Source organism: Papilio xuthus, unplaced genomic scaffold, assembly GCF_000836235.2.
Source record: "Papilio xuthus unplaced genomic scaffold, Pxut_1.1 DF825928.1, whole genome shotgun sequence".
Lineage (NCBI taxonomy): Eukaryota > Metazoa > Arthropoda > Insecta > Lepidoptera > Papilionidae > Papilio > Papilio xuthus.
In genome coordinates, this window is record NW_013532721.1 from 7,279,562 (window position 1) to 7,294,998 (window position 15,437).

General features: G+C 33.4%; 2 protein-coding genes across 2 annotated transcripts; one reads left to right on the plus strand and one right to left on the minus strand.

Moving 5' to 3' along the window:
* Window positions 1-1,975: 1,975 nt before the first annotated feature.
* Window positions 1,976-9,880, plus strand: stx (ubiquitin-like domain-containing protein stuxnet). The gene is made up of 5 exons (XM_013322573.1): window positions 1,976-2,394; window positions 2,520-2,607; window positions 2,788-4,247; window positions 6,781-6,871; window positions 7,319-9,880. Exons 1-5 carry the CDS (start codon window positions 2,195-2,197, stop codon window positions 7,739-7,741), a joined length of 2,262 nt encoding a protein of 753 aa, XP_013178027.1. The 5' UTR covers window positions 1,976-2,194; the 3' UTR covers window positions 7,742-9,880.
* Window positions 9,881-10,698: 818 nt separating this feature from the next.
* Window positions 10,699-15,381, minus strand: Sec61alpha (SEC61 translocon subunit alpha). Its single transcript, XM_013322509.1, has 10 exons — window positions 15,207-15,381; window positions 15,000-15,067; window positions 14,706-14,771; window positions 13,979-14,189; window positions 13,143-13,304; window positions 12,939-13,034; window positions 12,590-12,756; window positions 12,110-12,250; window positions 11,583-11,831; window positions 10,699-11,296 (listed from the first exon to the last, which is right to left on the minus strand). Exons 1-10 carry the CDS (start codon window positions 15,211-15,213, stop codon window positions 11,033-11,035), a joined length of 1,431 nt encoding a protein of 476 aa, XP_013177963.1. The 5' UTR covers window positions 15,214-15,381; the 3' UTR covers window positions 10,699-11,032.
* Window positions 15,382-15,437: the final 56 nt, after the last annotated feature.

Consider the following 15,437-nt stretch of genomic DNA (forward strand, 5'->3'; position numbering starts at 1 on the left):
GATATCTTTGCTAGTTATTCTGTTTATTCTTTCACTAGTCATATTACAAACAGAAATATTAATATACTATAAAAATAAATGCCGTGGACAGAACTAAAAGGGACCAGAAAATATAAAATACACTCGATTTCTATTTTTAATTTAACAAATTAAAATAATTAAAACAATTAACATAAATATAAATAAAATATACTTTAATAAATTGCCTACATATGTAAATACACATCCAATTCATTATATATCTTCATTTAAATATCGACTTTTATTATTATGTAAATAATTTATTAGAAAAAAAAATAACCTCCAATTTTCATAATATATTATTTACAAAAAATTATGTAAAGTAAAACTATTAATTACTTTTTGATATTCGGAAATTATGTCATAATATTGGAATCATATTTTTATTTATTAAAATAATACAGGATTCTTTGTTAATTTTATAATTCAGTCGTGTAAAAATGAATAGTCGACATACAAATTGCTGTCAAGTGGTGCAACCATAACTTTAGTGCTATATGTTTTGATATGATTTTTGTGATATTTCTACAATAATCGTTGATAACTTCATGATATAATTGTGAAGGTTAATTGAATAGTTTATATTTTGTTGAAATATTACATAATATACAATTTCTAAATAATTACATATGTATAATGTTTATCAAGTCACACAGTGTACCCACACTCGGCCAGCATGGTTGACTATGGCCTAGTTACCACTAACTTAGGGTAAGCTCCGAGCCTACAGCCTCACTGGGGATGTATAGTGAGCTGATGATGAGACAGTGTAATAAATGTAATATTTTTTTATATATCCTGTGTACTTTGCTTATTTTGTTATATTTATATTCAACATTAAAAAAATTGTTGTGCAATGAAATAAATTTCATTTTATAAATTTACTTTCTTACATCACATAGATTTAATTATGTGTATATGTTTCTTTTAATGAAAATACTATAATATATTGTAAAAATCGCTGTGATAGCTGTTTTGTTGTTTTAAATAAATGGTGGGTGCTGGGTCACAAAGAAGGTTGAGGATAACGTGTGATTATTATACTAAAACTTTTAATCATTATATCAATTATGGTATACATTTAACATGATTTTTATTTACAAATCAGTGCATAAAATAAACCCATTGAAAGAAAACATATTTCCAGCCAACTAGAAATTTCTATTAATAATATTATAAAGAAGAAAGATATGATTGCATTGAATAGGCTTCAAAACTACTGAACCGATTTGAAAAAATCTTTTATGTTGGGATGCTGCACTATCCCCGAGTGACATATTTAATACTAGACTTTGTTTTAATTCTGCGCAGACGAAGTCGCCAGCAACTGCTAGTTTTTACATATAACGGAATAAAGCATTTTAACAGTAGTACACAAATTTATTAGCTGCAATGTTATGTCCAATGTCTTACTTTTTCTCCTTAAAAGTTCTTAAAATATAAAAGCTTTTTCTTAATGTTCTTAAACCAAGCAATATTCTACTCGTGCACCATTGGGAGTAACAATTCATAATTAAGACATGTTTTACGTAAAATTTTCAATATACTTTCACATTAAAATTGTGTAAAATATATATTTTATTTACATAGATTTTCGATGCCACGCCCTGAAAATATATTATTACATTTATCCGCCATTGTTAATACCAGAACGGAATTTTATACCTACCTAACACTTTACATGACATTCGATTAAAATTTTAAATTTCCCACGCCCATCGGGTTTAAGCGTCATATGACGTCAAATGCAAATGACGTTTGCAGCCCGTTATACGTAAACTTTATATCCAGTTTTCGAAATATGAAATTGAATTTCATTCTGTTTTAACAAATATTCCACCTATAAATATATGAAACACTTCATTTTACTCTTAACGCCAACAAATACATATGACGGACTTTGTACTAACAAGGGACGCGCCTAAAATCATTAATTACATTTAAATAACGGAGCACACAAAGAGCATCGCTTCGCATCAGCTGTTAAAGAAAAAAAAATAACGGGACATCGGCGATAGAGATTGGTCACACCGACGGCCACATCAAATCTGGGGGTCTAGCGTGTGACCCTGTTATTTCTATACTGCAATAAAGTAGCTGTGTAATATTAGATAAGTTGTGTATCGTTGTTATATTAATATACGAAAATTTTAGTGTAATATATGTGCAAAATATGGAACGTGCGACTGGAACAGAAGTGTACGGGTGTGGCTCGCCCCATTCTACAGACATCACGCTAAATATACAGACTACAACTGGTGGTAATTTCTCCGTCAGCTTGAACGGTAAAAATACAGTGGAGCACCTTAAAAAGTTGGTTTCCAAGAAGTTAAAAGTGTCAAAGGACCGAATATGTCTTCTGCATCGCGAAAGGTAAGTGTAGCGTCGGACGCCAAACTTCTATTGTTAAACATAGGTATCACGGAAATAAGTTGCGTCGATACGATGACGCATCCGCGTCCTTTGACTGTTGTTGATAAGTTGTTCTGTGTTGGCAGACAACTCCAGGACGGCACTCTGGACGAGAACGGCTTGCTGGACGGCTCGCGCGTCATCCTACTGCCCAGCGTAGAGACAGGCCTGCTGGTGAGCACGTCACCTTATGTCGACACATCAATCTAATTCACCACAATAATCACGTGTTTCACAACACAATCACTTCACTACAATTCATTATTCATTACCATAATTCACTAAAACACATTATGCTATTCATGTATGCAAATGTTGTAGGGTATCTTTATCATAATTTTCGATTGTTCACAGAGTCAGAGGCCTGAAAACTCTGTGATGCAAGCTTTAGAATCACTTAATGACACACAAGTAAATGACTTTTTAAGTGGTAAATCACCATTAAATCTGACAATGAGACTTGGTGATCACATGATGCTGATACAGCTGCAGTTGTCCACACTGAACTCTTCAGGCAGTTCCAAATCCCTAAGGACATCAACACCTGCAAAAGCATCTAGCTCAACAAGTACAAAATGTGATCATACAGAATCTTCAAGTTCTCAGAGCACTTCTCAGAAAACTTCAAAGAATGAGGAGACACCAGATAGTGATAAAGTTAAACATGAAACAACTACTCCAATATTACAGAAACAAGATTTGGAAATGTTACAAAATGCTTTCCAGTTGTATCGTACAATGGCTGAAGAAAAATATGCAAATAAAACTGAAACAGACAAAGAAGATGTTGATGCTTCTAATTGTACAATGTCAGATCTATCAGATACATCTTTAGAAAATGAACAGTCACCTATTAAGTCTCTTTCTAATTTAGTGTCTAGTCCTATGGATGCATCAGTTTCTGAGAGTAGGGAAACAACTATTGCAAATTCAGTTAAGAGTAGTTTAATAGATCTTTTATCAAATAAACTTCCTAATGATGTGACACCATCAACAAGTGCTGTGTGTGACAAAACATACTCCTCCACGGCATCCCTTACACCAGAGAGCTCACTCAGTGATGACAGCGACAATTTCACAGACCAAAGTTCATTTCTAGCAGAAAGCACCATAGACGAATATCCAATGGAGAATTTATTTAACAGTGCAATAGACAAAGGCTTGTTTGAGGAACAAGATGAATCTATGATGGACAGGGAGATTTCAAATTTGGCTACAACCAGTCATGGAAGTCAAGAGTCTCCAAATGGGTCTTTACCTTCTTTCCAAAGCTTAAATGAGCCTTTAAAAAATAAACGCTTCCAATATCTTCTACATAAAACATCAAAGTTTAAGCGTCCCATTGGACAGAACAAACAGAAAGCATTTATGCAATCTGTGGTTAACAAGCACAAAAAACGGATGCAAATGCGACAAGAAACTCAACCACAACCATCTACCTCCAGAACTGAGCCTTATGTAGGAAGTGTCAAGAAACCTTTACCTTTAAGTACCGTCATTGCCGAGGACAATGCTGTACCGTCTACATCAAAAGCCTCTTTCAAGGCTCCGGATGCACCTAAAAAGGCACAAAGAGCCTCTCCCACTCCACCAGTTGACACAAAGGCTCTTATAGAGGCTTCAAAGAACCTAACACAGAAACTGAAAAGGTTATCAAAAGAGGTTTTGACAAATAAGCTTGATCTCAGAATGGCGGAGGAGACAGTGCGCTCCAAGATTGGTCCCGGTGCTGTGATTGAGTCAATGAAACATCATGGTAAAGGAATATATTCGGGAACATTCTCAGGAACACTCAACCCTGCTTTGCAAGACAGGTGAGACCTTAACATTATTACTTGTTTTACTGTTACCTTTAGTTCCGTCTTGTGATATCTTACTTCTTACCAATCTTACCAATAATATAAATGCGAATGTTTAGATGGATGTTTGTTTGAAGGTATATCCAAAATGGCGAAACAAATCTCAATGAAATTTGGCATACTTATAGAACATAGTCTGGAAGAACAATAGGCCAGTAACTATGTTTTTTTATTGCCATGCGGACAGAGTCGCGGGCGACAGCTAGTATTTACATAAAAACATGGTGTTTTTTTTTTCAAAGAAAAATTTGCTCATTGCAAAGCAGTCCTTGTTAACATTTTACATTGAATGTGTACAATTCTTAACAGATATTGACACATTATAAAAAGTTTTTTCTAAGCAATTATTCCATACAAATGCTATTATTTTAATAAATGTCATAGCATAAATAAAATTCATCAAACTTGCACAATAGTGTGAATAAATTTTAATTTCATGAAAATTTTCATAAATCTTTTAAGGTCAATGCAAACAATATGTCAAGATTGTAATTACACAATCATTATTACACAGCAAAATTTACATATTCATTGCAAAAATAGGCCTCTTTGTTTAGAGAAAGTCAGTTTATTGATTTTGGTAAAACATTATTTCCTTAATGCATTATTAAATAAATTCATACAATTTTTTTTCTAATACTAATTAATACGTGAAACATTCAGTAATTTTCGTCATAAATTAAGATTTTTGATTGACGTTAACATGAAAGTTAACACCTTTCTTGCCGCTATAATCCTCATGAAAGTGACCTTGCCAGACAAGTTGGCAGCAGTGTATGTGTTAACATACTTTTTAAAATACAACTTAGATTATAAAAATGCTTACTAAGTAGATACATGTTAAGACATGTATTAATCATGTTCATCACATTATGTTGACATAATTAAAAAGGTTCTGCTGATAAGTCACTTTATGTCACATTTACATGTTTCCATCTTACTAACATTAATGACTGTGTGAAAGAGGATATGTGTAGGAAGGGGGTAGATTCGGATATGACGGCTGATAGAGATGTATGGAGGAGTAGTACATTCTGTGCCGACCCCCAATAGGGATAAGGGCAGGTTGATGATGAATCTTACTAACATTATAAATGCATATGTAGATTAGTTAGGAGGTATCTCAAGGAAAGTCCCATAGCCATTTGACCATTGTCTAGAAGAACACATAGGTTACTTAGCTAATTTTTTTCCCTAGACAAAATAGTGGGCAAACCTATTATTACTAAAATGCCATGTGCCGGAAATGACGTAATGTCTTTCATTTCTTTACCATTGAAATACTGTAGTTGTATTCTATTTTAAAATATGAATGTCTTAAAACAACAAATCATGCTTACTCACAACTACCTATCAACAGGAACTAATTTACCATACTACAATTTCTATTATCTCTACTTAAGCTTTTATTTTGTGACAATTAATACAAGATTTAGAATATATTATTGTAATCAAAATAATTAAAAACCTAACATACTTATAGACTTCAAATTTAAAATCGTCAACCTTTTCTGACCTTGCGACACCTTTGTTAACCCTCATTTTGTATAGTATACTATACATACAACTTTATAAAAAGATACGATCACTATAAAATAATTTTTTACTTCGTTTTTTTTTTAACTTTGTTTTTTGCTTTTCTTCAAAAAAGAAATCTTGCCACAATAAGGGTTAAATGATTACTTGAGCAGTTTTGATTTAAGTTGCCCTAAATCTACACTAAGGCATTCCCTTTGTGACTGAGTCTGTGTGGTATTAAGTTAAAAACATCATACATGTAAATGCAAATGTTTCAATGTACTGGTGGATGTTCATTTTATCTTTAGAATGGCTTGGATCAGGCTGAATTTTAGTACAGGTTGAAATAACATATATAATAAAAAATATTTTTTTTAATTCCGCTCGAACCTAGTTTGTAATATGTTTGAAACATATATGCCCTACTATTGTATTTGCAAAATGTGTTCAGTAATTATCATCTAACAAGCTACGTCTATAATAGCAGTGTTTGTTTGTTTGTACAGCTTTTAATGGTGTAGCCACTATTTATTTAACCTATTTAATATATATGTAATAATTGTATATGCATAGATTTTTGACTATTAGTATACTAATATTATAAATGCGAATGTTTAGATGGACGGATATTTGTTTGAAGGTATCTCTGGAACGGCTCAATGGATGTTGATGAAATTTTGCACAGATGTAGAACATAGTCTGGACAAACACATAGGCTACTTATTATTTACTTAAATTCCGCACGGACGGAGTTGCGGGCAACAGTTAGTTCATAGATAAATGTTTAGGGTAGATGCTTAAAGAAATAAGGACAAAATACCAAACAAACATCTTACATATTATGATGGTTAATATATACATTAAAGTTAGTAATAGATTTTTTGTATATGTATTGTTTAGAATGTAAATAAGACTAAGTATAGTTTAAGTGTTATGTCTATTTAAATTAACTGGTAACATTTGTTTTCAGATATGGTCGTCCGAAGAGAGATATATCAACGATTATTCATATACTGAATGATTTACTGTGCGCCTCGCCGCCTATATCCACTCTTGCGCAGGTATTTTATAGTTTCTTTATATTGTAGATTAAATAGTTGCTACATTGATGCAACTGATAGTAGACCACTTTAAAAGGAATGATCTCATCATTTGTGTTTTATAGCTATTTAAACTTTGGATATTTGTTATGTAAATTATCACTTTAAACTGTATTCAAATGTAAATGTTTGTTCTATGATACTTATTTTGTTGCCGAATTGTTTATGAGTGAAATGTTACAGGCAATGCTTTATTTTACTCTATATAGGTTTTATTTCTGTACAAAACTAGTGTAAATTTAAAACTTGTTGCTGATAAAGTCTGTCTTTTTAGTTTAATTCTTATTTCCTATTAGATATGATAAGTATGCTTATAAAAGATATGCTTGGAATTAATATTTAAATACTTTAATGATACCGATGAAAAGTTTTGGAAACTGCATGATACATTTTTGAATAATATTTCAGAAAGAGTCAAAACACATCTGTTCACTGGGTGTGCCGGAGGAGAGCGGCAAGTGCGGCTGCAGCGGCGCGTGCTCGCTGGGCCAGTGCGAGGGGCACGCGGCCAAACCGTGCGCGTGCCCCCAGGCGTGCCAGTGTCCCCGGCGCGATCCCGCGTGCCCCACGTGCGCCACCGCCTCGCCGCCCGGACAGATGTGCAAGAAGTGTGACACCGCAAAGACACTCGCTATGGAAAACTCAAAGACTAAGTGTAAACTGGAGCAGCTGCGGCTGGTGATGCAGCAGAAGAAGCAGCGGCGTGAGGCGAGGAAGCTGAAGACGCTGCCGTACGCGGGCGCGCCCCCCAAGGCGCTAGGCTCACCCGACGCCGCGCCCCCCGGACCCCCCGCGCCACCCGTGCCCGAGGAGATCGAGACCGTCGCCTAGCTCGCACCCCCTGCACCCTCCGCCCTTACACCATGTGACGTCACTTTGTCCAATCGTTCAGCTATGCCGTGCTCTATAGATCGCTAAATTTCAGTTACCTTTATGTTTTGCTTCAATCTACTAAATCTATAATACGTCAGGTCTTTTATCTCACATATTTTACAATGATTATATTTAAAACAGTTCAACTAACATACATACAAACATTAAACATACATCTTTCCGTAACAGTATCCTAAATTCACCTGTGAACCCATAATAAACTATTGACCTATTTAGAACATAAAGTATACTGATAAAATTTAACTGCTGCCTAAAAGTTACCAATAGTATAAACGCATGGTATCAGTGGATAAAGAAATATTTTTAGTATTATAATTTAGTATAACAAGTTGGCGTTGCGTGTGACGAAACATTCTGTGGTGGATGTAATTCGTATTCAAAATTAGTACGGCTTGTGTTGAGTTCGGCAGACAGAGTTAAGAATCTAGCGGCACTATAATCTGCATGTACAAATAAAAATATATTAGCGAAATCCTTAGATATTAGTTTAATTGTAACTTGCAGTCGGTCATCTGATGTCGGTTGCCCGGTGTGGCTGAGTTTTGTTGTTATTTTTTAGATTATATTTAATTATATTAATTCAGTCAACATTTTTTTTATAATCTATGTATCAATATTCTTATCTCCGTTGAATATTTGGAATGTAATTCTCATCGGGTTCACTTTCTAAAGTTCTACAAAATTGACAGATTAAAAAAATGTAACATAGAGTATAAAACTGGTTTGCAATTTGACCATTAGCCTCGTGCTCGTGTTTATTATTAGTGATTAATTGGCACTGTTATTCTTAGTTATTTTGTCTTGTTTTTTTCTTCTTTTCTTTTTGAATTTGTTATTTAAAATAAATGTTTTCCTAACTTTACACGATTTATCAAGTCTTTTATTGTTTTGATAGAAAATAGATTGACACCATGATTTTTATATATTATCATTTGGATGTATTATTGTGTGTAGGCAGATACAAAATAAAAGTATATAATCTATATAAAAGTTTTCAAGGGGGTGGAAATCTTGAATAATATTTTATAAGATTTATGTACTAAATAATCGAATTAGAAATATTGACGAGAGGTTATGACAACGGCCTGTGCCAACTTATTCGATGGCTCTTTTTGGCTTCTAGATTAACGCATGATCGAATCAAAGTTCCTCCATAAATTTTTTCACAGTAAGCGTTGTAGAGTTTACTTTTCAGTTTTTCAAATGTTACCAACTCTCCAAAATTAATAGATCCGTGAACATATTTGCCTTATATTCAAAGTAATATCTATATTTAAAATATTTACTCATTTATTTCTATGTACTACTTGATTTAGCTTACACATAAATAATCTGTAAATAGTGATGTGAAATAGAGTTATAAAGATAAAAAGCTGACAATCTCTCGCTTATCAGAATTAGAAATCATAAAAAGGACCTATTTTTATAGAAATAAAATTAAAGTCAAAAATATGTTTAAAATATGCCGAAGCCTTCATATTTAACCTTCCTTGATGCTTTAAATTACTGCCAACTCAAAAAAAACAATAAATTTATGTCGAGGATTCTTATTGCTTTAGATATTTGAATGCAATGTCTTCCTAATTATAGTTTAAAATTAATTTGCATCGTTTATGTATTCCATGTTGGTAAGGGACCAAATAACAAGTGGCCGGTCGTAGGATTTCTATAAAACGTAGCAATAAAGTTACAGTCTACGGACGTGCAAGAAGTGCCTATCGATGTTTTAAAATTAAATGTTAGTATTGTGCCATGTCTGTCCTTTGGTCTGTGGCGCGTTTTTTTTTTGTTTATATTGTTAGATCTCTTACCAATTTGGCTCATATCTATTTAACTTGTATATCTCTTTCTAAGTTTTGTTTTGATAATTATTCGAAACGATCACTGGCCGATAATATAACTGCATATTGTTTACTGTAAATACATTTGTTACCATTAGACGTGAAACATTTTTGTTATAAGGGCCAAATATTCAAAAAAATCGATGCTAACAGATATGAGAAACGGGGAAAAAATTGTTTTTGTCCTTGTATTTGCATGTATAGCGAGGAGAATAAAGTTATAATATAAAAACTATTTACTTTTTCTTTTTGTCCACAAATAAAAATGTTTTTGTTTTACATAATAAAAACTAAAACATATATAATTTTTTCAATTATTTGACACAAGGTTTATCTTACTTCTATTATAAATGCGAATGTTTAGATGGATAGTTTTTTGTTAGGTTTCTGCAGAACGGATCTCAATGAAATTTGGCATACATATAGAACATAGTCTGGAAGAACACATATGCCAGTAACTAAGTTTTATTGCCGTGCTGACGGAGTCGCGGGCGACAGCTAGTTATAAATGAAAGACAAATATGTTTAAATCAAATTTAATTAACAAGATGTGTACGGCGTAAATTAAATCTATCACATATGAGATTGGTAAAACAACAGAGTATTAATATTTAAATTTAACCATAAAAAAAAACAATTGAATGAGTGTGTCACAATATGTCTCTATATTTTCATTCACGCTTTCTCTTTTAAAAACAGACTAAAAGTTACTGTAATTGAATTTTACGGAAGTTGATATTGTATGAACAACCTTAACTAAATAGGCCACGAATTTCTAAAATACATCGCACAACATTTACCTAAACTAATTTTATTTTTAGAGCTAAGTTTTATTTTCATAATTGTTCATTGTCTCAATAACATGCAAATTATGAAAGTTACCTATTTGAAGTTGAAATAATATCGATTTTGTTATATAAAAATACTAAAATCACTAAGTATTGGATTTGAATAAAAAAAATTGTCATATACCACGCGGACATGTGCTAAATCGATTGCTACCTAAAATTTTAATAGTCCGTTTCGGGTTCACGTAAAAAACAAAGTCTGTACTTCTCGTAAATTATTTTATTATATAAAGTTCATCTCATATAAATAGCACATAACCCAAACACGCTTCACGCACTGAGCGCCGCAGGGGACGCTGTGACTGCACCGCTCGGGTACTTCACAACATTCCCTGCGACGAAATTGTCATACAAATTGCAGGTAAAGTCGACAGATGAACGACACACGAGATATGTAGACAAACACAGTACAGAATAGTACCAACTGCCACAACATTGTGCCAGTCTTCAAAGACACTTAATTTCACTTGATTATTTTTGATGTATTATTTTTAATCTGTGACGTCATCTGTCAGACTTTACGTGCTATATGTGTAGTCTTAGAAGAGTAGTGTGCTCATGCCGCCCATCTCGGCCTGCTCCTTGACGAAGATCTCGAAGTACTGGTAGATGATGGTGACGGCGAGCAGGATACCGGTGCCGGAGCCGATGGCGCCGAGGAAGTCGGCTAACACGGACAGCGCGCCGATGCAGAGTCCACCGAACGCCGCCGCCGTCGGGATGTAGCGGTTCAGCTCGTGGATCATTGAGTTGTCGCGATGGCCGCGCATCACCATCTGCTGCTCCTTCAGCTGCTTCGCAACCTGGACACGCAAACAATCATGTTTCATTTATAAAAGCATTTGATCAAATAAAATTATTTTTTGTGGTAATACATTATTGCTATTCACTTTTCTTAGGAGTAAAGTTTTCATTTAATAACTATATACTTGTTGGTCTAATAAAGTCATAATAGATTAAAAAGTGGGGACCTAATGTTTTAATATTCAATTCTCCAAAATGAGCGATTTTCAACGTATAACGACCATTAAAGAAATATGAATAATTATAACAGAAAGAGACAAGAAAAACGCGTGCAACTAGACTTACATCTTTAGCGGATGATCCTGAGACGTCGATCCACGTCTTAGAGAAGAATGCGCAGGATCCGAGCATGAAGAGAATGTAGAGGAGCGCATGAAGCGGGTCGTGCGCGATGTGTGCCAGCGACTCCGGCGGACTGAAGTAGTAACACAGCCCGCCCACCGGGTAGGCGCGCGCCGGACCACCGCCGCCCACGTCCGCCCACACGCCTAGTAGATTCACTAGGAAGTTGCCGCTGAACTTTACTGCCAACATCTGGAATTGCAATTTATTACTTTCATTTCAATTCTTGATAACATTTCATAGATATTGATGCTGGAAAATCAGGACAAAAGTAATGTAGCTGTGAATGAAATATATAAACCCATAAAAATGTTAACGTTTGAAAAATCAAATCTTATAAGACCAACTAACGATACGTTAATCGTCTATTTGACCCGGATTTAAAGAGGTTGAGCAAGTTTTGTCATAAATTATTATCACATATTATATGTATGTACTAATAACATTAAAATATAAGAAAAAAAACAAACCTGCGAGATAACGTAGAGATTGGAGACGAGCGCGGATTGCAGGATGATGGGGATGTTTGAGGTGTAGAACAGCTTGATGGGGTACGACGAGTACTGGCCGCGGTACCGCGCAGACTTGATCGGTAGGTCTACACGGAAGCCCTATACAAACATAACGTAATTTATTACTAACCTTAATTCAATTAACGACATAAAATATGTCTACAATTAAAAATTACTTTTTGTAGACAACCAATAGCAAAAAAAGTATCCACAAATAAATTGTGTGGTTTAACATAATTGCTATTAACTTTCGACAGGAGTGAAAGTGAACTTTTTTGCCATAAATCTTTTTTTACAAAGAAGCAAATGCCGCAATAAGTTGTTAAATGGCAAGTAAGAATGTTGATTTAATATGAGAAATCTCCATAAAAAGACTGAATTTATAAGTAGCAAGTAAGCCTCTTGAGTTGGATGGCATGACATATATGAATACTTTACCTGGAAGTATATGACTATGGCGAAGACGAGGACGGTGGCGAGCAGGTTCATGAGGTTGGGCAGGTTCTGGCGGTAGAAGGCCTCACGCAGTGCGCGCACCTTGTCGGGTCGCGTCGCCAACAAGTGGAACAATGCGATCACAGCGCCCTCGAACTCCGTGCCGCGACCTGACATATTTAATTTACATATTAGCTAAATTTTTTTCAAGTAAACTTATAATCTACAGAATACATTAAAAAAAATATTAGATAATTTGTCTATTAGAAGCTAAAATTTGAAACACAACTACAGAATATTCTCTATGGTACAAAACACTATGAAACAAAAAAAAGATGGTTCAAGTACATACCAGTGTTAACGGTAGCAGGTGAGAAAGCCTTCCATACAATTGTCTCACAGATGTTTGTGGCAATGAACAGAGATATACCTGATCCCAGACCATATCCTGAAAATAACACATATTATAGTCTGACATATTACTTGATAATACATAAAAAAAACAATTGAATACAAAATATAATTAATAGAAATATGAGGTTATAAATTTCCGTACCTTTTTGTAACAATTCATCAAGCAACAAGACAATAAGTCCAGCAACAAACAACTGGATGATGATGAGTAGACATACACCAGCACCGATCTCACTGGGCTCACCGTACATGCCTGTCATCACATATACGATGGCCTGGCCTACTGTGATCACCATACCAAATACTGCAAACAAATATGTTAAGTTATTAACATTTCTATGTACAGTGAGTTTTTTTTTATGTTTAATTATAATTTATTTGATGACTTTGCAAATGTGTAATATACTTTCATGATTATTTAAAAGATTATATTTAGAATTTGGAACAATGCCAGATTTGAAATTGCTAAGAGAAATTGGCAATTTGCCTTTGTCATAAATGATAAAAAATTATATTATTATTACATTAGTCCTATATAATTGTTTTGCAATAAAATTATTTTAGTTTTAACTTTTTCATTGTTACATTTTGTAAATAAATTGAATTTTTTTTTTATTTTAAAAATGTTGCAACTTTTTAATGTTATCTAAAATGTAAAATGTTACATTGATAAATTATTTATCAATTTTGAGTTTACGAAACCCACACTTTTGATTTCTAAACTATTTTAAAAACATGTAAAGGATTTTTTTTAAATGTAAAATGGCACAGAATATGATCGATGACACTTAACCAACAAAGATTAAAAACTGGTTTTCCGATGAGGGAGAGCCATAAACAAGAAACAGAACAGAACAGAACAGAAAAACTGGTTTCTATAAGTTGTAATTGTTTCTGTTCAATCCTCTGCATTGTTTTATTTTTGTTGAATATTTTTTTACATAAATATTAATCCCATTAATAACACCAATTTCTTACATTTTTGTGCTCCATTGAATAACGCTCTGTCTTTTGGAGTGTCACCAACTTCAATAATCTTGGCTCCCGCTAAAAGTTGCATGATGAGACCTGATGTTACAATTGGAGAGATACCGAGTTCCATAAGCGTTCCTCTATTTGAAGCAAGGATCACACGGATCCAGTAGAAGGGGTCTGCGCTGTCCGAGGACATTATACCGAATAATGGAATCTGAAAGTAATTGGTTTTTTACTTTACATGGATATTATAGTATGAGTGTTCATAACTAATCCTAAACAATCAGTTTATTTTTTTGAACACCATATCCAGTTATTGTTGTTATAATAATATAAAAATATTGCTATCGAGAAAAATTTATTCTATTACCTAATTGTTTAAAATTCATTATAAGGTATTTTGTCCGATTTGAGCAAAACTATGCCAAGTTGGAACTGTTTTAATTAGAGATAAAAATGATAATTATTATGACAATTACATCATACTTAATGTATAATGCTAAATCTTCTCTTAAATTTAAAGATTTCATTTAATATTTGAATGGTATATGTAATAGGATATATAGTAGTAACACATTTATTCCTAAGATAACTTATGTATATAAAAATTCTACAAAATAAACATTGAAAATTTTATATTCGTGGCACAACATATGGTATGTACATATAATTAGTACATAAATCAGTGATAAGACCTCATTTCTATGTTAGGAAATGTATAATGACTTACCTGGCAGCATACTAAGAATATAAATAATGTGATTGCTGTCCATAATACTTTTTCTCGAAATTGGATCTGAAAAAGAAAAAAATAATGAATAAACTATGTTTGAAGTGACGCTAGCGAAATGGTTTACAGTTACGTACCCCAAATCAAGATATAACCTAAAACACTTTCACTTTTTGTAATTCGTAAAACTTCCCAAAATTTGAACGTCAGTTCACTATTTTTAATGAATAAGGCTTTATAAAAGAAAACTTTCACGTTAAGGTTGATTTTTACTGAAAATTAGGAAGGGCTTACCTTTCTCTCGGGTTTTGCTATTTCCGGTAATATACTGCAGAATGGCTTTATAACTTCCAGGAATTTGACTGCAAAGACGAGAAATCTTAAGTTATTTCACACCATTTAACACACAAAGTACAATTTGGAAATTTAATCACACAAAAAGAAGCAATACGTGTCGGTACGGAATCCACTATTTTTAAGCAATATTACAACGATACTCACTTCCCATTTTGTTTTACTGTATTTTAACTATCCTAACTAAAATAATTACTGATGAATTCGGATGAAACCATTCAACATTTGTTCAATAATAAGACTCCAACTCGACTTTTACTAAAGTGAACCTGCGCAACGCCGCCAGCGAGCTGTCCACAAATGACACGTCCACAACGTCACGTCACGTGACCTGTGATGTTGGCGTTGTAAAACATTGCCCTATTTTAAATTTATAAA

What these genes read in the sequence shown, in the direction of transcription:
- Sec61alpha (XM_013322509.1), bottom strand. An exon ending in TGATGAATTGTTACAAAAAG is followed by an intron (nt 13,035 to 13,142) that starts GTACGGAAATTT and finishes TGTTATTTTCAG; the next exon opens with GATATGGTCTGGGATCAGGT. An exon ending in ACCTGCTACCGTTAACACTG is followed by an intron (nt 12,757 to 12,938) that starts GTATGTACTTGA and finishes TAAATATGTCAG; the next exon opens with GTCGCGGCACGGAGTTCGAG.
- stx (XM_013322573.1), top strand. Translation starts at nt 2,195, where the DNA reads ATGGAACGTGCGACTGGAACAGAAGTGTACGGGTGTGGCTCGCCCCAT. An exon ending in GCGTAGAGACAGGCCTGCTG is followed by an intron (nt 2,608 to 2,787) that starts GTGAGCACGTCA and finishes GATTGTTCACAG; the next exon opens with AGTCAGAGGCCTGAAAACTC. An exon ending in AACCCTGCTTTGCAAGACAG is followed by an intron (nt 4,248 to 6,780) that starts GTGAGACCTTAA and finishes ATTTGTTTTCAG; the next exon opens with ATATGGTCGTCCGAAGAGAG.